This window comes from Aythya marila, assembly GCF_965140915.1.
Source record: "Aythya marila genome assembly, chromosome: 1".
NCBI classification, from domain to species: domain Eukaryota; kingdom Metazoa; phylum Chordata; class Aves; order Anseriformes; family Anatidae; genus Aythya; species Aythya marila.
In genome coordinates this window covers 61,141,880-61,164,693 of record NC_139042.1, presented here as the reverse complement: position 1 = coordinate 61,164,693, position 22,814 = coordinate 61,141,880, and the positions used below count along the sequence as shown (strand labels likewise).

General features: G+C 45.1%; 1 protein-coding gene across 2 annotated transcripts in view; it reads right to left on the bottom strand.

The window, feature by feature from the left end:
- The window catches only part of CARS2 (cysteinyl-tRNA synthetase 2, mitochondrial), a 34,753-nt gene that overhangs the window by 2,634 nt on the left and 9,305 nt on the right, over positions 1-22,814 (bottom strand). The window contains exons 7-14 of one of the 2 annotated variants that reach the window (XM_082768007.1): positions 21,585-21,714; positions 18,235-18,368; positions 13,372-13,439; positions 10,459-10,525; positions 6,712-6,847; positions 4,526-4,649; positions 2,743-2,841; positions 107-370 (exon numbers count right to left, since the gene is read on the bottom strand). In XM_082768007.1, the coding sequence (XP_082624133.1) occupies positions 107-370; positions 2,743-2,841; positions 4,526-4,649; positions 6,712-6,847; positions 10,459-10,525; positions 13,372-13,439; positions 18,235-18,368; positions 21,585-21,714 (1,022 nt within the window). Of the gene's footprint in view, positions 1-106; positions 371-2,742; positions 2,842-4,525; positions 4,650-6,711; positions 6,851-10,458; positions 10,526-13,371; positions 13,440-18,234; positions 18,369-21,584; positions 21,715-22,814 lie in introns of both variants that reach the window. The other variant, XM_082768006.1, reaches the window with a different exon arrangement.

Here is a 22,814-nt window from a genome sequence, read left to right as displayed (position 1 = left end):
GGGATGCGGGGTGCAACGAGGAAAGTTGCTGAGGGGGCAGGAAGGGCAGAAATAACGCTGCCTTAGAGACCCTAGCAGCCTCACAAGGCAAGTAGCTGTCATCTACCTTGATGTGGATTCCAAAAGCAGCAAGGTTCCCGCGCAGGCCGTCACAAGCCTCCAGGAGAGGTTTTCTCTCCTGCATTAACTTGTGTCTCTTCTCCTTCTGCTCTTGGTTTGGTCCTTTTGATCCCTGGGCACCTTCTTCTGTTTGCATGGTGTCCGCTGCTTCTGGCACAGCGAGCGCGTAATTACGGACCTTTGTGCGGAAGCCCACGAGCTCGTCCATCACGTTGGAGAGCAGAGCCGCGTTTCCTCCTCCCACCGCAACCTGTAAATCAAACGCAGGGTTTTAAAAACATCTGAGAACGATTTCCAAAATCCATCACAATTCAGCTGCGTGCACGGAGGCCTTCCTCGTCACCTCGCACGGCCGTGCACCTTCCACTAGAGCGGTGTGATTAACACATCCCACCCCCTGTTCGTGCTGGGCAGGAGTGAGGGCCCAGTCGTGCTTTGGAGTAGCTGGGGGTGTTCCTACACAGGACAGTGTCCACAGGACAGGGAGCAGACGCTGCAGCAAAATGCAGAGCACAGCAGCACCGCGGGGTGAGGCAGCTGCCAGGGGCACTGGGAGCAGAAGAGGGGCCGAGTAATTAAAGGCAGAGGGGACCGACTGCGTTTAGTCACAGAACAGCGGGGGGGGATGAAAGGGAGCCTTTTCAGAGGTCACTGGCTGAAGCAAACTAAAGAGGAGGAGGAGGAGGCGAGGAGGAAGCTATTTAGGGGCCAGAGCTTGAGATGCTCGGTGCTCTCCAGGATTGTAAGAGGCAGCAAATTCCCCAAACTTTCAAAAGATGTAAACATGCTGAAGAAGTGGCTTAGGAGAATGAAGGAGGAAATAAATCTAAACGCCAGGAATGTCCCCTTGTAACCTGGGACAGGAAAAGAGCAGAGTAAATGCTTAAATGCAGAAGGGAGAGAAAAGACAAATGATGAGAGGGGATAAGAGCAGGCCTCTACAGACACCAGCAAAGTTGAAATGAGGCACTTACTTCATGACACAAAGGCAAGATCCTCCAAAAGGAGGGACAGCCTGGGAAATGGGATCAGTTCACCTCCTAAGTAAAGCACTGCATAAAGTCTCCTGATCTCCATTTTCTTCTTCCATAGTACCATCCAATCCAAAGGGCTTATAACAATTTTATGCAGAAACGTGTCCTTGCCTCTCTCACAGAAGATCAGCTGTCACATCTGGACGACAGCACCTGTAGGCGAGCTAAAGGCCTTACCTGTGCCCCCAGCTCTAAAGAGGCACGATGGTTTCCACTCGCCAGCTAGAAGCCCCCAGCAGTAGCCGGTAAGGCCAAGAGAAAAACGTTTACAGGACTTCAACCTGGCGAGGGATGTCTTTATCTACTCTCATAGCCCCCAGACCTTTGTGGTGTCTTGAGTAAGAAATCAAGATTTTCATTGATTCGGTTATTTGAGGGCAAAAGGAAAAAGCAGAGAGTCAGGGAAGGAGCTGCAGTGCTGTTCCTTCCTTCCTGCCTACCTCTCACCAGCATCTGCTGCTGACCCCGATACCCCAGAGAAAGTAGCAGCACACAAAAAAAGAAAAGCATTAAGGCACTTATTGCACTACAAATAAATACTCACTTGCATACAGACAGCTCAGAATATGGGGGAATGGCTACAACATTCAGACAGACACACAAATGTAAGCGTTGAGTATTTAGTGGGATACTAAACATGGCAAACGCGTGCGTTATGAGGAGCAGCAAACAGCTGAACTGCATCCAGCAGCTGTTTCAGGAGAAATTTTCTGGGAAAATCCGCAAAGAAGCAAAGTAACTGAATGCACTGATTGCTGTACTGGATGAACAAGGTTATTTGTATTTCCCTATTCTCTTCTTCCCCTCCCTCAAAAGAAATTTCTGTAGAATGGTTTCTCTGAAGAAAGTTTTTAACTTTCAGCCCACACTCCTTTTAGCTCTTCAGCCCCACACTCCTCACGGAGCTGCAGGAGGTGAGCACAGAAGAGCTCGCTCATCTCCAAACCTTCAAACTGCTCCCCATCCATATACCAGGATATCACCTGCCTGTTCATTGTCCTCTTCTCTCTGCAGCACTTTGCATTGGGCTTTTCCTTTCTTTTTTCCCTCCCTGTTCCTGCCCTTTTTCAAGCACTGGCAGATAGGTAAGGTATTTCCAGTGAAGGCCCCTCCTGAGGGCAGAGCAGCCCCTTCCTCCTCACCTTGGCTTTCTGCAGAGGAGCCGAGCCCTGGCTCCTGCTGGGCAGAGAAGTATTTGTATGGCTACCAAAGTCAGCCTGGATGCAACCATCAGAAAACAAGGAAGAGCCAGGGAAAAGACAGACAGAGAACAGTACCAACGTAAAGGCCTCCAGCACTAACTTTTTCTCATTTTGTTCCTCCAACTTTCGTTCCTACAATGTGATCGCTGCAGAAGTCAAGCAGGAATACCCAGGGGGAAGGAGAAAAGCCCCTGTTGTGCTTTACCCTTTTCTGCCTGCTCAGACGCTCTCTTAAAACATCTCAGCAGAAACCACAAGCAATGCAGGAGGGTTTACTGAAGCCATAGATAGCTCTGTTACACTCCATGCTTTCAGGAAGCGTTGTACAGCACCCAACACTAGCACCATTACCATGTACCGGTGCGCACAGAAGAGGTGTTTCATACCTGTCGTTCTTCAAAGGACATCCCAAGGGCCTTAAAAACGCCTTCTACGTAGGAAATAATGCTTCCATACACAACAGAGCTTCTGGGAGAGCCGCCATCCTGTTTAAAAAACACTCAAAAGAGATTGTCCAGTCAATACACATCACAGAGCTCGGCATCTCTCCACAGCCACGGCCGCGAGGGAGAGCTACCGCTAATTCGATAGCTCCACCTCTGCCAGTAAAACCTGCCCCAAACGGGAACTTTTACGTGGCTATAAAAGCACCTCCAGCAATCCCCTTTGTGCCGTGAGGGGGAAAAGATGCAAGTAAATGGGGGAGGGGACGAGCTTATTACCAGGCGAGGAGGGGAGATGCGTGCAAGCACAGCGCGTTGCACGTAAATTGGACCTAAAAATAGCACTGCTGCGCACGGAAACCAAACAGAAGAACAAAATCGCAGCTTCAAGGGCATCCTTAAAATAAAGGTCAAAAAAAAAAAAAAAAACACCCTTTTTTGTGTCTTATTGATTTAAACAACATGAAGTCTGCTTTGAGATTGCTTATGGTGTTTTGTCGTGCCCTAAGAGCAGCAGCAGTGATGGACTAGTGTTTAAGGACATGGGTATTTCTTTCTCTCCTCTACATTTATTGCACTAAAAAAATAAATTCAAGATTAAGTGACAGACTGAAAAGAGATTTAAGGGACTAACACTTGCCTAAAAAAGAATAATGATATACACAACCAAATTAGCAGCTGGTGCTGGATTTTATCTGGTATCTCCACCAGGGTCTGAGATAAGCCATAACCTACAACTTCCAAACTGGAAGGAGCTGAAGTGAGCTGTTGAGGAAAGAAACAGGCACGTGCCAACTGAGATAAAAATTTTGAGAAGATAAACATAACTCATTCCTCTTTTTGATGCGAATTCACTCAGTTCTTAAGGAGAAAAAGCACCCACATGTTGACTAGGAGGTAAAACAAAAAGCTGCACTGCACCCAGAGGAGCGTCAAGACACCAAGACCCAGCTGACCCAGCTGACAAAACGAATTCAGAGAAAACGAGCAGCGACCAGCAATACGTGTATTTACGGAGCAGTAATGCTACTGCAGATCCCTACTGCAAACTGGCTTAAGCCAGGGATCTGTTTGGCGAGTGATTTTGTAACGAGAAGGGGTAGATGGGGCTGAAGAGGGAGTTTAAAATCGGCACCAAAACAAGATCAGGAGGAGGCAGGATGTTTAAAGCAATGAGCAAATTCTCTCTTAAAATTGGTTGTTGCTATATGCTCAACATCTCCTTCACAGCCCAACAAGGTGGCCGTCGTGAAAACAGCAATTAAGGAGCACAGCAGCAAGGCTGAGCTGTTTGCCTCGAGCGAGAAAGGGAGCTGTGGGTAAAAGAGAACAAGTCTTCAGACCCCCGAGAAGTGACCACCACCCCTTTCCTTACTAAGGCCAACTTCAAGGCATGGATACGAAGCAAAGAAGCAAGATGAGGCCGTAAAACCAGCATTAAAAATTAGCTGCATGTCACAGAGGCTTCGGGCCTTTCAAAAAGCCGAGGTATAAATAATATCAGGCAGCAGCAAAGAGAGATACTTTGGACACAGCGAGGCATAATACAATAGTCGTATATAATTCCTGCGCTACAGCCAGGACAAATGGGGACCATTAAGGTCAACAATTTATGGAGCTTTGTTTCTGCTGGTTTCTCGTGTGAACAATAAACTAATCTGTCTGCATTAAACAGTAGGACAGTGGACAGCTGTCATTTTCTGATCTCTGTATCCTAATGGGTTACCTTAGTAACAGCCTTAAGCTGTCTGTTGCCATGGTGAACGAGGTCCATAATTGCTGCAACAGCCCTGGAGGTGTCAAAGTCATCTGCAAGCGCAGCCTTCACGTTTACTTTTGTGCTGGCTAGCCTTCAAGAAGAAAAAAGGTAACGTTTAAGATAAGACAAACAAGATGCCAGCAGTAGGCTGAAGCCGTCAGCTAGCCGGGAGGAGTCACGGGAAGGACACCCGTTTCCTCCTGAGCTGCTCCGGGAGGGGAGATGCTGCGCCGATCAGGAGGGAACACATTTTTCGGGAAAAAACTTGACGCCTGTCAGACCCCAAAGCGCTAGATCCGTTCAATAAACACATCATTAATCACAGCAACCAGCCGCGGAGCGATGCTCGCCTTCATCGTTTAAAAACAGATGGAAAGCTGCCTTGATATGAAGCACATTAGCAGTTTTGCTACGTCCTTTTATTCTGGCAGCCCGTTCTTCATGCTGAGGGCACGCTTCTCTCCCAAAGCCACGCTACGCGCGTTGCTCCAGCGCTTAGCGGGAGAGCTGGGCCGGGTCAGGAGGGAGTCCTGTGGGCAGGATCCGGCTCCGAGGCAGGCTCTGCTTCCCTGTTTCCTAGGGTAGCCAAATTCCAGCTCTATAGGGTGAGATAAAGGTCTATCTATAGGGTGAGATACAGGGTGAGAGAAAGGTCTGGTGGAAAAGCCAAGCCCGCCTCACACAGCCTGTGGGCGGCCTGCACTCGTCAGGCAGGGCCGCTTGGCAGGGCAGGGTGAGCTGAGCAGGGGGAACAAACAGCAAGCTGCCAACAATTGCTGGGGACTTTCTCTTGTACAAAGCTATATGAGCTGAATACTTATTGCCACTGACACGGGGATGCTGCTCCACAGTAAAGCCAGAGGAGCAGAGTTACCCAGGGAGCCTCAAGCTACCCTAGTACCTCTGGGGATGGCCTCAACCCCGTTTTGCCTGTTTCTGAGTGGTTTCTCCTGGAGTACCTGCCTCTCTCGGGGATCAAATGGCTGCTACCCTAAATCCATTCACCCGAAGCTATTTTCTGAGTTTCTCCTTCTCCATTCAGTATCTATCACTTTCACAAAATAAGTGCTTTAGAGATACCCAAGTTTTGCCCTCTCATATGTCCTCCACAGACACTCTATTTTGGCTTCCTTACATGCCTCACACCTCTCAGCCTTATCCCTCACCAGCAAGTCCCCTGGAGCCTCCAGCTGAAGGACAGCTTCAGCTGCCCAATATCACAAGTAGCTAATTCACCCCCTCTCCTTGTGACATGCTCCACTGCTCCCTATGAGACACAGTGAGACGCAGTCGGTACAGCCATGAGCTCTTCAATATGACTGTGCACGCACCACCAAGAAACTTGTCTCTCACTTTGTCTTCCCCTCTGATCGCACGCCTCAGAGCTGCCTGTACGTGTGGCGCTTCACTGCCTCTCCCACCCTAAATCCAGAGCACCAGGCTCCTCAGGTTTACTCCCAACACCATCCACATCTCTGCATTTGAGCAAGCCACTCTAGTGAGAGGTGTCCATGCCCATGGCAAGGGGCTGGAACTAGGTGATCCCTAAGGATCCCTTCGAGCCCAAATCACTCTGTGATCCTGTAAGATGACCCAGTTTTTGTAAGGGACTCCAAAAGAGATTCTCCTCATCACCGTCAGGGTCCAGGCAAACAGAACATCTTCTTTCCCTATGAAATCTCTCCTGACCAGTTTGAGTAACCCTTCCCTCCTTCACACCAGCCTGTCTGCCAGTTTGACTACAAGCTCCTGTACCCAAGGCTTATTGCTTTCCAGTTGTCTTCTTTCTCCTTCAGTCACTAACACACAGTTCTTCTTATGTCCTGGGTAGCTTTGCAACTTCAGACAGAGCTTTTCCTTCTACATCAGTCAGGAGGTGCAAATGTGCTTTTATTAGGTCAGGCACACCAGATAAACAACGTGATTGTACAAATACAATGCATTAAGTATAGCAGACTGTGAGGAAAAACAGTTGGCTACAAAATTAAAAATAAATCCACCCTACCCTCGGTGAGGGTAGCAGGGAAGGCTGCTTCCCAGCTCTTCTTCAACAGAACTCAGTATGTTGCGAAGTTCAGCCCTTGGAGCCTGCCAGCAATTTGCAAATTACTGCTCACATAATGACAATCTCTATCTAGAGGAAGCACACTTACCTTTCCCACAGTATGTCTTCTCTAACAGGGTCACATACCAGCTGTCCTTTTATATAAGCATTTGCATCTCTAATAAACGAGGAGATTGCCTGGAGAAGGTGCTTTGCATCATTCATGGTCTCGTCACTGAATTCTACTGCTAAGGAAAAAAAAAAAAAAAAAAAAGACAAGCATTTTGTTATGGAGGATGTTGCTGTCACACATGGGCATGATACTCTGAGCCACGGTAGTTCCAGGAACAAAAGTTTGTAGTCACTTGTCAGAGCAAACTTTTCTTAATTGCACATTTAATTAGCAACTCTGCTTTTCAAGTGCACTAGGTGAATTAGATCAACATAAGAGACAATCATTATATGTGACAACAAGGAACCTACTGGAAAGGCTTCAGACTGGTGTGAAGATTAGAAGCTCTCTGAGGCAACACCTGCTTGAATTAAAGTATTTTTTTCAGTATTGAATCTTTCTGCCTGGTTATTAATCTCACACACTTGGATGGGATGTACTTCTAATTGTCCCTCCAGATTAAAGCTGGGAGAACCCACCTTTGATCTCCCCCTGAATTTCATTCCAGTTTTAATTTAGGTAGACACAGTCAGCCTTTGGAGACCTCGGAAGACCCCTAACCCTCACCACTGACTGAGGAATACAGGCACTTACCTCTAAGGGACTGTGTCACCAGCACCTAAACGCCTAGAGGCACCCAGCATGTTGCAGTCTAGGTCTGCACCAGGTAACTTCACCGAGGACAGAAGCCAGATGCGAGCCCTGATCTCGGTGCCATTAGCACAAATCCCAAAGAAGCCGAGCTGTCCAAACAGACTTTCTGCAGGATTTGTCCCCGTGTAACTGAGGCGTTAGTCTGGACTGTATTTGTCAGGTTTTCCACTTGTGTGTAATTAAAAATCTGCATTCCTGGCTCATTAACATTGGTTTTAGAATTAAGCTTTACTAAGCTTTTAAAAAGACCGATGTAGTGACTTTTAGGAAACTGTGAGATATTGAAGGAGATCGTTTATATCCACTAAGATTACCCAGCTGATTACGCTGGTTACAGGGGCTCCGAGAGGAATACTTGATGAAAGTGTATTCTGATGAAGCTTTGATTAAAGCCATTCTTCTCCACTGATTCAGGGCATTCTTCTAACCCGCCCCGTGCTGCAAACGCACCACGGGGCACACAGGCTGCTCGAGCAGCTCTCCATCTACCCCTTCCCTCCCTGCCACGGAAACCATCGCTGCTAAATGACGAATAACAGAGTGTTTGCTGCTAGCACCAACTTTTGGAGACCTGAACGAGGAAAATGTTTCAGTTCATTCAAGTACAGAGTATCTCTGAGCCTGTTCCAGAGGCAAGCAGAGGGTTTTTGGGGTAAACCTAACACAGGTCACAAAAAGGCACAAGACGAGCACTAGATCTACACAAACTACAGCACCAAAGGACCATCTCTGAAATATCCAGGGAAATCACGAAGTACTGACCATGTGCTTGATATCCTCAGAGTGAAAAACTCAGTAAGGAGAGCAGAGAGGCCACAAATCAGCGATTACAGCATCGGCAGTGGCAGCGGCAGACCACGCTGCTCTTCTGTTGCACGTCTTATTTTCCCCCCTAACACCCCCGCTCAGCACTTGGCGTGCACAGCAGCAGACACGCAGGGCTAAGCTGGAGGCAGAAAGCCACACGTGGCAATGCCACCCAGCATTTGCTACCTGGTTTCTTTAAGCAGAGGAGCAAACTGCAGGCTGTCACTGCTGCAGTACCCGAGCACAGAGGGAGACGACTAGCATCTGTCAGGCCTCATTTCTCAGGCTTTATTTCCAAAGCCGTTTCACTGGTTGTGTCTCCTGGGCTGTTGTGTGCTCCTACTGCTAAGTAGCACCGATGGCTGCAGCCTGTGGTGACCTGCCCCCAGCCCCAGGCAACGCAGCCCCTTCTTCACAGAGGAGCTTTATCCTAGCGGACAGCACCTCCACGCTTCCAGAGGAAGACACCAGCCTCATCTGAGCACTCCTGAAGGCCTTTTACGGGCTCAATGAACGCTGCCCATCTCTCCAAGCTGATATTCCAGCAGGGTAACGTGTTCTCCTTCCAAGGCTGGGATGGCAGGAATCACCACCAACAGGCTCAGGCTGCAGGAAGAGTTTTAGGAACAGAAGGTGCTCGGGATCTCACCTCTAATAAAAATACTGTGGAAGCAGGCAGCAAGGAGAAATGCAGCGGTCATCTTTGAACTGAGCTGACGGCACGGGCACGCTCTGACTCACCATGCAGTAAGTGCCTGGCTCTGCCCGTTTGTCTGCCAAGGGGCCTGCCTCATCATGTGGCAGTGCTGCACACCTTCCAGCAACCCGTATCTGTCTGCATAGCGGCTTACTGGCATTATATTGACACAACACCACCGCTTCCTTTCAGCAAAGCCACCTAGATTTGCACAGGCAGCCTGTTTTTTTTATTGTAGGAAGATATTTATCTAAGAAGGATGTGGCGATTCTTTGCCTTACTTCTCAAGTTGGTTCAAAGGCAGCCAGGAGCTCAGGAGCAGTGCAGACAGGTGTGCAGGCATCCTCAGCTGCAGGGCTGCCCGTGCCATCCCTCATCCCTGAGGCAACTAAAGCAACCCAGCCTCTCAGCTTTTGTTTCTAGAACAAACACGTGTGTGACAATGCTGCGGGTGCCAGCCTTTTTTCTTCATCCTTTGTTTTATTCACTCCAGACTCCCACCACTCACTCTCCTACTATTCCAAACTTCCAAGTATTTCAGGAACACGCAGCCTTCCAGGTGCCTTTGGCTGCCTTAGGAAAAGCAAGGCTCCGCCAGGCAGGTAGCTCCTGCAAGCAGCCAGAGGTATTAATGAGCAGAAAGATCTCCCGGCCCAGTAACTGCCTGTCTGTGGGGATGCACAGCGTGTTAGGCATTAGCAAAGCCACAGAGCCTTCACCACGTCAGTTCTCCCAGTCCTACTGCTAGGTGTGCTTTATTTGAGGCATCTAGAGGCTGGATTAATAACACAGCAGGCGTTTCAGTGTGCTCCAGCATCTCAGCGCAGGAGCACTGACAAATCACATTATCCGCCAGCAGCCATGGTGCTACCATCCACTTTTGGCAGATATCAATGAACTGGTTTAAAAAAAACCTGGTGCTATCCACACAAAAACCTCCTCTGGTTAAAAGCAGCGCCTGCCTGATGGCAACACTCTGGTGAAAAGAGAGGGAAGCCAGCAAAATTCCCCCACAGCTTTCCCTGCCAGCAGCTCCTGCCAGCTTGCCAGGATCATCAGCTCATCAAGTGTTCGCCCAAGTGAGCTGCACCGCCCTGAATGCTGAGCAACTCCACGGGACAAAAATAAAATAAAAAATTATTAGTAAACCCTTGCCGTACCATAGAGGAACAGAAGGTAAAGCTCTACCTACATATGTCTCTAAAAGCAGTTGGTTGTGACTGAAATGTAACTGGCTGCAACAGATGCAAATCAGAGGTGCAGGTAATTCATTAATTGAAAGCGTAATTAATTCCGAGTTGTAATTAACCTCAGTTTCAGGAAGGTATTTAGACAAACAGTTAAGTGCTGCTCTTGGTAAAGATGCCTTCCTAAATGTCAGCCTAAGAGCAACCCCACAGAGCACAGCGAACCTGCCCGCTTAGGGTGGGAGCTGCGGGGCACGGCAGGAGGAGCCCCCTCCTCTGCACCACCAGGTCTCCGCTCGGGGAGCTGTGTGTGAAAAGCCAGGCGTAGCTTTTCCTTACCTGAGCTGTACCTGCTGCGCAGACAAAACATCCGGAATTGATCCGATGAAGACTTCTCCAGAAAATCCTAAACTCCACCCAGAAAAAGACAGCTTTAATATCGCGTCAGATCATTTCTTAATCTGTTGTTAATTCTCTTACGCGGGTTTTACAGAATATTTCAGACAAATTGGCATTACAAAGAAACTCTGTCCTTTAAATTAGGTTTAAAACTTTAAATGAGAAAACTTGTTCAGAGTCTGAACTAAATAAAATCGAATTCCATCGACATACAATATGATATATACATAGAATATATAAGTATACATGTAATGTCCATCACAAATATAAAACACTGAAAAATACTTTGTTAGGATGATCAAATGTTTATGCATTGAATAAAGACCTGTGCACAAAAACAAACTAAAATTACTAGACTAAGAGGTGGATACAAACCTACAGGAAAGGACAACTCCTAAGTTTTTGCAAAGTTCCTGACAAAGAAAAACTTCCTGAAGAAGAAAATGAGCGGACCTTTTCTGGAGGAGTAGCTTATGAAAGAAAACAGGGGAGCGAACAAAAAGCTTTTTTTAAAAAAAAAAATATATATATATATCACTGCAATTTATCTACGCTAGTTGTGAAGCCTCATTAATTTCACCCTGCTACTTATCTAGCTTTAAAAATAATTTACTATCCCGACAAAGAACTATTTCAGTGCTTGGAAGGGACGCGGATAAAACATTCAATCCCTTGACAGCTCTGCTCTCAGCAAGCCGGTTGAACAAGGTGGCAGATTAACTGAACATCGCATACCTGCCTCTTTTTTTTTTTTTTTACCCCCAATTTGCAAATTGGTGCTAGTAAATTTGTAACACTGAAGTACCACTGAAATAGAAAATCGTAAGGTGAAGTCAGTACAAGAAGAAAACACAGGAAGTGTCATCTGCTTAAAGATGCACATTTTGGAATTTAGCTTCTGCTGCCAGACTAAACCAGCCTGAACACTGAAGGTAGCAAAATGTCAGCTATGTGCAGTCTCTCAAGTGAAAATAGAAATAATTGAGGCAATCAGTGCAAGCTAAATCAAGAAACAGATTGTGAAACTAAATGGTCTTTTTTCTTTTTTTTTTTGGGGGGGGGGGGAAATAAACTTAACCCATAACTTTATGTACTCAGTGTTCCCAGAAGCTTTATGCGAATACACAGAAGGAAAACAAAGTCAGTAAAGTAAGGAAATAAATTCCACTGAGGAAAACTTTGAATTTGGGAAGGGGTCATCCAAATTGCAGAAATCAGTTCTGCGTTTCATTAAAAACAGAGCACGGAGGAAGAAAGTACTCGTAAATCTTTCCAAGCGGGTTGCTTGGCCGTGCATTATCGCCACGCACTTGATTTTGGAGGTCAGAATTAATAGCCTTTATATAAAAAAAAAAAAAAAAAAAAAAAAAGAAAAAAAAACACACGAACAAGGGGGAAGAAAAATAGCGCAGCTGGACTGAGAGCATCCAGCACGGCTGCAGGAAAGGAGAGCCATGCCTCAGTGGCTGCCAGGAATGCGCTCCGCGCTCCTCTGCCACCCGAGACAAAGGAAAAGCCGCCGGCACCATCCGAGGCCGTGAATTTTTCAGAGCACAGGCACGGAGCTCCACACAGGGCTTAGCGCCCAGGCTGCAGAAAGACTGTATGGGAAGAAATCTGGCTCACTGGACTGAAAGTTACTTGCCGGAGAGGATTAATACTTGCTCACCATGTCTAATCGCAGAAATTAAAAGAAGAAACCCACAAGGAAAGGGAGAAGGCCCTGAATGTTTTGTTGCTGAGCACATCGCTGCTGGCTACAAAGAAATTTCTGCGTGCCTCCTGCACAACACTTTGCTCCATACAAAGAAGTGCCACTGCACAGATGCAGGGGAGCATTTCTATACATTTTTTTTCGTTGTGTGCATTGCATTCACAGCCACTCCTCCACTCTGCATCTGCTTGGACTCAGGAAAGTGCTGTGAAAATGGTGAGGGATGGATAATTTTCCTAGGGGAGGAGAGGCTTAGCTGTACACACACGAGACGAGATGGGAGAATTCAGAATAAAGCAGAACTCCCTTTAAAAGGACTGTAATTAGTCTTCCGAGAGGGCAGAGGGGAACGTGTGTGCTGAAACAGCCTCTCAAGCTTTGTCTAAAGGAGGAAAATTACCCGCTTCGAACAATAGGTGTCAGCCATCGCTGGAGCTGAGACGGTGTTAAGTACAGCATATCACCAACATGCTGACACAAACCCTGCCCTGCGCTGTGCCACAAACTTTGGCTCAACCCCTTTGTGGGCCTTCGGGGAGGAAAGGAGAGGATCCACAAGTGACTGACTCACTGAACTGCTTCTGGTGAATGGCTCCTTCTCTCTGACACGGTAAAACAGGATGTATTTGTGCAGCTTGGAGGTATGAAAAGACAAAGGTACATCATCAAAAAGGTGACAGTAAAAAAAAAAAAGAAATAAAATAAAGGAGAAGACAAGAGCCCATTATGATAGTGTAGTTGCAGAATACCTGATAAATTACTAAGAAAATGCTGAGACTATGTCACTTCTCACCTAAAGCAGGACAAGGAAAAATATCCACCCTTGCCTAAATCCCAAACTCATACATGATAGATAAGTGTACAGCATTATTGCAACGCAGATTTCTGGTACTAGGCACAAATGCTGCTCCTACAAACACTCTCCACTCAGTGAGACCCAAGTTATGAACAATCCCTGAGTCACAGCAGGTTTCCTGCGTCCCAACAGAGTAACAGGTACATCTGCATTAGAAAAACACCCTGCCTCACTTCTTCCACTGCACTATAAGCAAACGCTCATGTGTTTTCTCAAAAGAAAGCTGTGATTAATACTTACGTGTTACGTACATACATCTCTTCAGCTCACAAAAATAGATTACCTTAATTGTTATGTAGTTTTTTAATGACTTGGACATTTTTTCTTGACTTCCTTTAACGTGCAAATGCCCTAGAAAAAAAAAAAAAAAAGAATTGGGATAAGTTAGTATTCTTCTCAATGGGCAGCGAATGAGGGAAAAACTCTGGAGTCTCAGGAGGCATACGCTGAGATGGACGTGTGCCAACCATCTCAATGCAACATGTAAATTATTGTTCAAAAGCTTGGCCATGCCACCCTCAACATGGGCTGGGTGAATTTTAAAACAGAAGAAAATGTTACTCAAACAAGAACCACCCTAGGAGCAGAGACATGAGGGAAAAATAAAAGAAAAAAAAAGTCTTCCTTAACCAAATTGATAATGAATTGATAAAAAACAAACAATCAAGCACTTTTCAGTCTTCACAGAAAAGTACTTTACCTGTTACCTTGGACTTCCCAGAAATGTTTTAAGACTTGTAAAGATCATCCAATTATCCTGCAATACGATGTTCTTGAAACCCAACTTTCTGTATGTACTACTCACTACTATTTTTTTAATCCAAAAGTGTATCGTGTTAATCCAAAATACCTCAAGTGTAAAGTTTTCTGTGCATCTCCTGTTCTGAAACTCGATCTACCAAAAATTTGGAAGGATTTGGTTGCCAGAATGGATTAGAGGGGATAAGGAAGACACTCATATCTGAGGATCTGTTTTCTGAAGTTTGATTTTAAGAGATACCATAAAGCAAGTCAAAGCTTTTGAAAGGCAAGTGGTAGATTTTGCTGCTCAGAAGTAACTTTCTGAAAAAGCCGTCTGTGTTTCTTCTGGATACTTATGCCAAAAAATCTGACAGGAGCTTATAGTCACAGAGAAGAGTTAGTGAGGAGTACTGTACTTGGGAAATGAAGTCATGGGCACTATCCGGGAGCATGTTTCCTCGAAGTGGGTCTAGTGAAGGCAGTGGGGAGCATCCAAGGTGGCCAACCAGACCTTCTCCCCGCGTGCTGAGTCCCCCTGCACAGCTCTCAGCTGTGCCACACCCAGCACATGTGCCTGTTAACCACAGCCCCTGTGGTGTGGCAGCCCTGGAGCACTCCAGGCACAAGGAGTGTGTCTGCGTGGCACCAGGAGCTGCATGCTAACGCTGCTCACAGTGCAGGTTTTTCACACAGGTTTGGCATGTGCAGGGTCCCTGCAGGTCCTCCACCAGGACTCATTGCCTTCTTGCTGCCTTGGGGAGCTGGTGAGGTAGAAGGAAAATAACAGGGGGATTTAGCTGGTAAGGAAACTCATCAGGCTGCTCAGCTGAACCCTGCTCCTAGCAGGGCTAACTTCAAAGCCAGATCATGCTCAAAATTGCCCAAGTTCTGCCTGAAGAAAGGGATTCATTTGTCTGCTCACTGCTGGGATGCAGTGTAAAGAAAGAGGGGAAAAGTTATAGCTGCGATGCCTAATTGGAATTAATTTTAAAATGTAATCTCTAAGCACTAATACAGCTTTCAATAGCTGCACAGACCCTCCATTTGCAGGGCTGTGATGCAAGAAAAAGGAAGTAATGATCTCCATCACACTTAGAGTAAGCAGAGCTTGGCTTCAGGATAAAATTCTGTCAAAGCAATGCGGGAGATGAGGCTGTATGCTCCTGGACCTTGTCTGCACTAGCCACACCACCAGCACTGATAGAAGACATCAATTATTTACAGAGCCAGAGGGATGCTGAACACAGAGCCAATAAAATGCTACTCAGCACCATTTCAGAAATGTAGTTAAAAGCTTTAATTGGCTTCTCTTATTAATAGAGTAATCCTGGAAGTTACCAAGCTCCCACAACTAACAGTTTTCAGACACTGTTAACTGCAGAACCCAGCACTTAACCCTACTCAGATGCAGATTTTTAAGCATGAACTTTCCTTACTCTTTAACAGCACACCAGCAACCTTGCATTCCTTCAGATACCTGCTGCCTCCGGGTGCTCCTCAGGGTGGACACACTACACACAATTACGGCTCCGTTTTCACAGATAGGGGAAGAGGTTTCACATCTTGTGAAGCAGCCCAGTCTGATGCTTGAATTTTGCATCACTCTGCACAGCGCTGCTCTGCCGCCCTGACTGGAGCCCTCTCCCTTCTCCAAGGGGACAAAATTCCCAGCAACTCTTCCAAAGAGAAAAGCAACCTTCTTGGGCCTGCTGAATGGGCATGAGAAGCGTCTGGTTTCACCTCCTAGCTCCTTCGACAGTGGTTCAAGTCAGTGGGGATTCTCCTGGGGAAAGCCACCTCCAGTCCTACCTCCACCACCTGCACAGCTAAATTTGCACAGCACCCTTTCAAGGATAGCAAAGAATCAAGAGTTGTATGGATCCAGGACCAGCTACAACAAAAACCTACAATTCAATAAAAACCTCATTTTCATGATGTTTAGTCCTGACTGCTATCAGGTGAGGCCATTCCCACTGCCATTTTTATTCAGGGCCCTGAATAAAAACATGCAGACTGCCAGAAACACTGGACACTTGTAGCTCTAACAACTAAAACAAACCCTCCATACACAAACTTTCGCCAGTGGAAAATGAATAGCCTGAGTATGATTACTTATTGATTTATTTAGCTTTTGTGAAGCTGCCTAAATATTGACTGACTTAACTGTAGGCAGCCCAATTTCGAGCAATTTGGCCATGTTGTCTTAATAAGGCACAGGTAACACCTGAATTTGAAGTAATACTCCTCTTCAAGAGCCTCAGCGCTTGGAATGGTTTCATTAAAGAATCACAGAATATAAGGATTTTCATAACTTTGGCTTGGCGCTCTTCCCAGAGCACAAGTAGTCTAAAAATAAAGTCCTTATAAGAAGATTTATCCCCAGTGCAGGGATTTTCTTCCTCTAATGGGGATTGCTTCTCCAATTCTGAGCCTGCTAAAATTCTGAAGTCTGTTACCAGAATAAATTGTTTCTGAAGCTGATTCATTTGCCCTAAATAATTCACGTTATCGTCCTCCAGCAACATTTTTTGAATTAATGAATGTAATCTGTCAGCTCCTGGAGAAGCTCAGCACTCAAACTGCCCTTGGAATCAAGCTTTTATTTTTTTTTCTTCTTCATTTTCTTGAGAAAAGAAATCTTGAATCCTCTTTATTTGCTTAGTTTCAAAGGATATTTCCCCTATAGTTTTGACTCCAAGCTAGAGAACTCAGATTAACTGTATTTTTTTTTTTGGCAGAGGGCTCCAGCTGGCAGTAGCCAGTGTATTGTCTATCTCATTGGAAGCACAGACAATTTCCCAACACTTCAGGAGTGAAGCGTACCCTGGAGGATGCACCAGCCTCTGGACAGCTTCTGGTAACTTCTAACAGCCTCTACATTGAGAACTGAAACTAGAATTTGGTATTAACCCCAAACAGCACAAATGTATAAAGGCTTCAGTAATTCCCAGGGTGTACCACAGCTCCACAGCTCTTGCTCAAACAAGCAGCAAGAGATTTTACACAAAGTGTTGTTCAGCAAGAAGAAAGGCAGGTTCAATCTGCAGTCTGTTGCTTTCGGTCCTTTGGAGACCATCCAGAACCACTACAACTGCAATAGAAAGAAGAAACTTCACAGTTTCTCCCAGAAGGACGCTGCCAGCCCCATCACATAACAGCGTTGTTCAGAGCATTGCACAGCACAATCTTCACTGAAGCATTACTGTATAAGGCAGCAGCTCTACACAGCAGCAATATCATAATGCTGAAGACCAAGTGAATAAAAGACACTTTGCTATCATTTAGTCAGGTACAGACAGCAAGGTCACTTCTAGGGGAACGAGACGCAGAGGTCTGTGGCATCGATGGGCTACCCCAAGACCAAGTCGCTCACCCAGCAGCAACCTCTTTGGTCACGCCTGAGCAGACTAAACCAAAGTGTCTGACTCAGTCTTTGGCATTAACCTTGCACCTCTTACTCATCACTCATCACACTGCTACCGGAGGATTTAAAAAAACAAAACAAACAAAAACCCACAAGCTTCTCAGAAGAATTTAAATAGTTACAGGTGCGTGAATCATGCATCAGAGCTTCCAGTTCATTGCAGCAGAGCATCTGCTTGTTAGGTTTCTCCCACATTTCAAAACATCCCAGCTCAGATGTTTCTCTACAGAGTCACAACCGTGAGCTTTGTTGGCTCATCGGTTCAGGCATCTCAGCCTTCTCTCCATTCTTATCCTTCAGGAGTACGGAGTCTTTGTAAGAGAAGAGCCTTTTCCCTGTATCCATAATTACAGGCTATTTTACTCAGCACTCCACTGAAAACTGTCTTTTAAGCTCACAGGCAACTGGTGCTGAGAGATGATGGAGAGCTAGACTGGTTTATTCCAGTTTCAAAGCTTCTAAAACACTATGATCAGCTACCTGTCACCTTCCCTCACCTGCCTCCAGATACCGAGGGTTCTATCTCAAAGACAGCAGGAATTTCTATTTTTAGGAGGCCATATAGAAAAGATCAATTCTTTTCACCCTCTTCCAGCAGGACTGTCACAGCCAAAGTAAAATTGGAAAAGAAACTGTTATCATACCTAGTGCCCTCAAATTTTGCAGAAATCAAGTGAAAGGAGATGAGATTCTCCTGGAAGAACTTTTCTTTCCACATTTTTAATTAGGAATAAACGCTGTACAGATGATACTTAGTATTTCACTGTAACCACTTAATAAAGGCATTCGTTCTACAGTTTCAAGATTCACTCATTTATGTTTCTTCTTTTAGTGAGGACAGAACTTGGTCACTGCAGTACAGTATCTGTTTCTAAGGTTTTCTTCCCATTTCATGCCATACAATGTCAAACCTTAAAAAAAAATAATAAAAAAACACCTTATACTTGTACAGGCCTCTCAGGTGATTGATATTTCACTTACCAGAATGCAGAAAATAATTCCCCCACTGCTCACACTGATGATACACCTCGCACTGCGCGATCTCATTTTCATGATGAGGAAACGCGAGATCTATTCCCCCAGAATGGATGTCCAGCTGCTTTCCAAACACTGCGCTGTAACAATAATTTCCTGGTCAGCAAGGGGAACGCTACAAAAGGTTTTTGTAAAAGAAATGCAGAAAATGATAAGGTGAAACATCATAAATATAAACACATTATTGACTGATTACAGTTTCAGATGAGGATTTTACACAGATCTTAATACCAAAATTGCAGTAGAACCTGTGTGGACAGGACCACAACTGCCTGCTATTAATCTTCCTGCCTGTATGAGCAATTATTTTTCTAATTCAGATCAAAGAACGGCAAGCAGGACATCTCCCTTCCTTGTTCTGCTACGGTATCAGCATCAGACAGCTTCCTTCATCTACAGACTAAACAACTTCAGAGATGAACGTTTCTTGAAATTTGGCGTTCCTATGCTTTATCTTGTACCTTTCCTGTTAGAATTCAGGCAATACTGTACACAGTTATGACAGAAAATGCTTAGTCCTACACTGTTATAAAGTCAAAAGAAAATGCCTAATTCTGAACGCATGAGAATGAGACTGAAGAAACAAATTCACTGAAAAGCCAGAAACCAAAGGAGAAACAACACTGCCATGCATATTATCTATCTCTAAGTGACCTGTTGGAAATGCAAACCTCTCATTCAGTCGCAGCCTGAATTACACACGCACATGGGTTAATGACAAGGGAATTATCTGAGCCCCTTGCCTCTGATTCTCCCAAGCCCACTTCTCTAATTCCAACAGCAATGACGACTCCGTGTGGGTTACCCAAGGGCTTGCATGGCACAGACATCTCTAAAATACTGGTGGTTGGAAGGAAGGTATTCACGTGGCAGTATGACAAACCTCTTTCTGGTTAAGCCTCACAAGTCAAGGCTCATCAAATGTATCCGCTGCTTCATTAAGTCCCTGCTAGGTCATGCTGGGCAAGCTGGTCACTTTATTTTGCCTGCCTCTTCCATAGAGGATACTTAACCAGCTCACAGCAAAACAAACCAATGCTAACTGCACAGGAACTGCAGACACTCAAGTTGGGGAAGACACAATGTCTATGCAAGCAGAAAATGAAAGACAAGCCACACATGTGCACTTTGGATACACACAGTCTCTCCTTATGTCCCACTAACAAGTTGGTCCCGGTTAGATGTCGAAATTTTTGTCCCTTCTTGGGACAAAACACCCTGGCTCGTGATGGCACTGCAGTTCTAGTTCACAGAGCCACAGAGTGGTTGAGGCTGGAAAGGCCCCCTGGAGGCCACCTGCTCCAGCAGGGCCACCCAGCGCAGGCTGCCCAGGCCCATCCCCAGGTGGCTTTTGAGGATCTCCTAGGAGGAGACCCCACAGCCTCTCTGGGCAGCCTGTGCCAGTGCCCTGTCACTTGCACAGTGAGAATGTGTTTCCTGATGTTCACAGGGAGCCTCCAGTGTTCTAGTTTGTGCCCACTGCCTCTTGTCCTGGCACCAGGCACCTCTGAAAGGAGCCTGGCTCCATCTTTTTGGACCCTCCCTTCAGGTATTTGTAGGCATATATCTTTATAGGTTTTTACATTTATAGACCCTCTCAGTTTGGGGCAGAGAAACGGGAGAAAACTAAAAGAGAGAATGGAAGACAGACTGTCTGTGGCTATGTCTAAAGCTCATACCCTACTGCTTCTTCCTGCCTGCTTCAAAACCAGATTAAGTGTGGACCTTCAGAGAGAGACCCCAGCTTGTACCTTCCCTCTTGCCACCTGGAGGCAAACACTGTCCATTGGCAGTTTCCTCCGACAACACAAATAAGAGCTGAGGAGAGGGAAAAAGATCTACAAAATGCTCAGGGACAGGAGCTGCAGCCCATCTCTGACTGTAAGTGAAGCTCCAGATCAGACCTGAGTCACACCAGATGGTTCCCTCCTTCTCCAGGACTAAACTAGAGACCGATGCCCTTCACCTTCTCTCTCTCTCTCTCACACACACACTTCAAAGATATTTCAAAATTAATTCACCTAACTTAAAGAGTTTTGAGATCTTTGGCAAAACAGACAAGTAGTTATTACATAAAATGGGTACTTGAGAGCTGACTGTGACAGTACAACACCTCAGGTAACTTACAAAAATAAGCTCCCTGTTTCTCACAGTCCCAGATTACCACACTTCTGCTCTCCACGGGTAAACTCCTATTTACATGGCAGGAGTCTCATCACAGTGCAGTGTACAGAAAATACATACATCCTCTAAATAGCATCACATTAGCACATAGGCCACTTTGTAACCAGTTGTCCTTTCTTACCTAGAGTGCACTTCTGTCATAGGTTGCACTTCAAATGCAACATGCCTTTGTGCACTTGGGTTGCTTTAAGAACTGCTCCACAGCACTGAAACTATTTAGTGACATAAAATCACCTTTATAATGCTTTTTGCTAGCAGGTAGTAATGACTAACGTCCCTACATGCACCAGCACGGCCTATGAAAGAGAAACCTGAAGCAGTTGTTCCACCTACTTTCAGCTTGGGTTCAAAACTCTCAAGTTACACAAGGTCAGATCTCAGTAATTTCTTATTAGCTTTGAAAAAAAGATATGAAACTAATGCAAAACTAAGTACCACTACCAATGTTTCACAAAGGAAGAGTTAAAGCCTCTTTTTTCCAAACACAAATTAATAGGTCATAAATTGACACTTCATGGGACAAAGTATTCCTGTCCTGTAGAAAAAATAAAACAAAACTCTAAATTCTGAGCAAATTCTAGACATCTCTAAGCAAACTGTTACTGCACACAATTCACATCATGCCCACAGAATATACTGCCACGTAGAAATCTGAATATTTAGTAGTATGGCTGGCTTTTAAAGAAATCTGAATAATGATAGATGATTAGCAGACACATCCACAAGTGCCATTAAGATAATGTCAGCAAAACTTCCTGTGTCCTGATACAGCACTACAGGCTTGACTAGGTCCGCTGGAGATTACATGACGTGGAAGGGAGGAAGATGAAAGAGGTCTTTCTTAACTTTCACAAAAACTTCAGTTACTCAATTCAAGTTAAAAGAGTCCCTAATCAGCTACGTGATCTTGCATGGCTTATTTTAAATGCACGCTTTTCTCTCTAAGGAGAGAAAGTGCCAAAATATAACAAGGCAGCTATGGAAAGTATTCAGATTAGAACTGGTGCTTTCTACTGATCATAAAAAAAAAAAAAAGAGCAGTACTGCTTCTACTACTGTAGTGCGACTGATGACAAAAACCAGCGATGGATTTAAAATACCAGAAATCTGACCTTGATATCGTGGAGCACTCGATGTGCCATCCAGGCCTTCCTTTTCCCCAGGGAGAAGTCCAGAATAACTCTTGAGGTTTGGCAGCTTTCCACAGCGCAAAATCTTTACTGTAGCGTTTATCAGTATCAACTACCATGGAAAAGGGATTTGTTAATGGGACATGTCTCAGAAAAATAAATAATGAACAAATGAAAGAAAGCAGAAATGTGCGCTTAGTGAACCATTCAGTTTTTATTTTCTGCCCAACTCCTTTTTCTGTGTCCTTCCTCCTTTCCTGCTTACCTTGGGCTTCCAGTTCCTTGATCAAGCTTTTGAAAAAAATAGTATGTGGAATTTGACTTCTGCAGGCTAAAAAGATGGATTCAAGATTCTTTAATACATCTCATCTTTTCTGTTCTTTTGGCTTTCTCTGGTTTTATCTCATTCGCTTAGTTACTTATCATCTAGTTTCCTAGGATATACAGGTTGGACTGCAGCAGCAGAAGAAAAAAATCCTTAATTATTTAACATTGCTCATCTGTTTTTATCAGCAGTGACGTTAGATTTACTTCTTTCCTCTACTTATTCCAGACCATTAACAAAAACACCATGTATGACTGGGTCTAAACCTACCCCTGCAGCATTCCACTACCAACACATTTTAATGATGATTCACAGCTATTTTCAGGGCTCTATCAGGTGGTCATTTTTCTTGATCCACTCCACTTGTCCTTTATTGATATTATGTAGAGGCTGTTTTTATTCAGAGCGTCATGCAATATTAAGCGGAGCACATTACCGAAATCCATTACACCTGCTTCATCATTCAAAATTGATAAGAAATAAAGGGACAGAAATATAACCTGAGCTCTACCAACTGAATCTTCATCTCAGCTTTCACTGTCTTGCCAAGCTCTGTTTGACCTGCATCTGTTGATTCCATCCCTCTCTTGCCTTTTTGGAGTATATTACTTCGAAAACAGCACTCTTCATCTTCTCAGTTATAAACTAAGGAACGGTCACTGAATCTTTAGAGATCAGAGTAAGTTCAGTAGTAAGTGAATTTGAATTGAGGGGAAGCAAGGTAAAATATGAATGATTGCAGCCATGAGACGCCTCTGGAAACATCTTTTCCAAACCCTAACCAGAGCTGGCTCACCTACAGCAGGCTCCCCAGGGCCTCTGTTAACCCTAGGGCAGCCCACAGAGTTAACAGAGCTCTACAACCAAGTGCTTATTCGTGTCAGAGA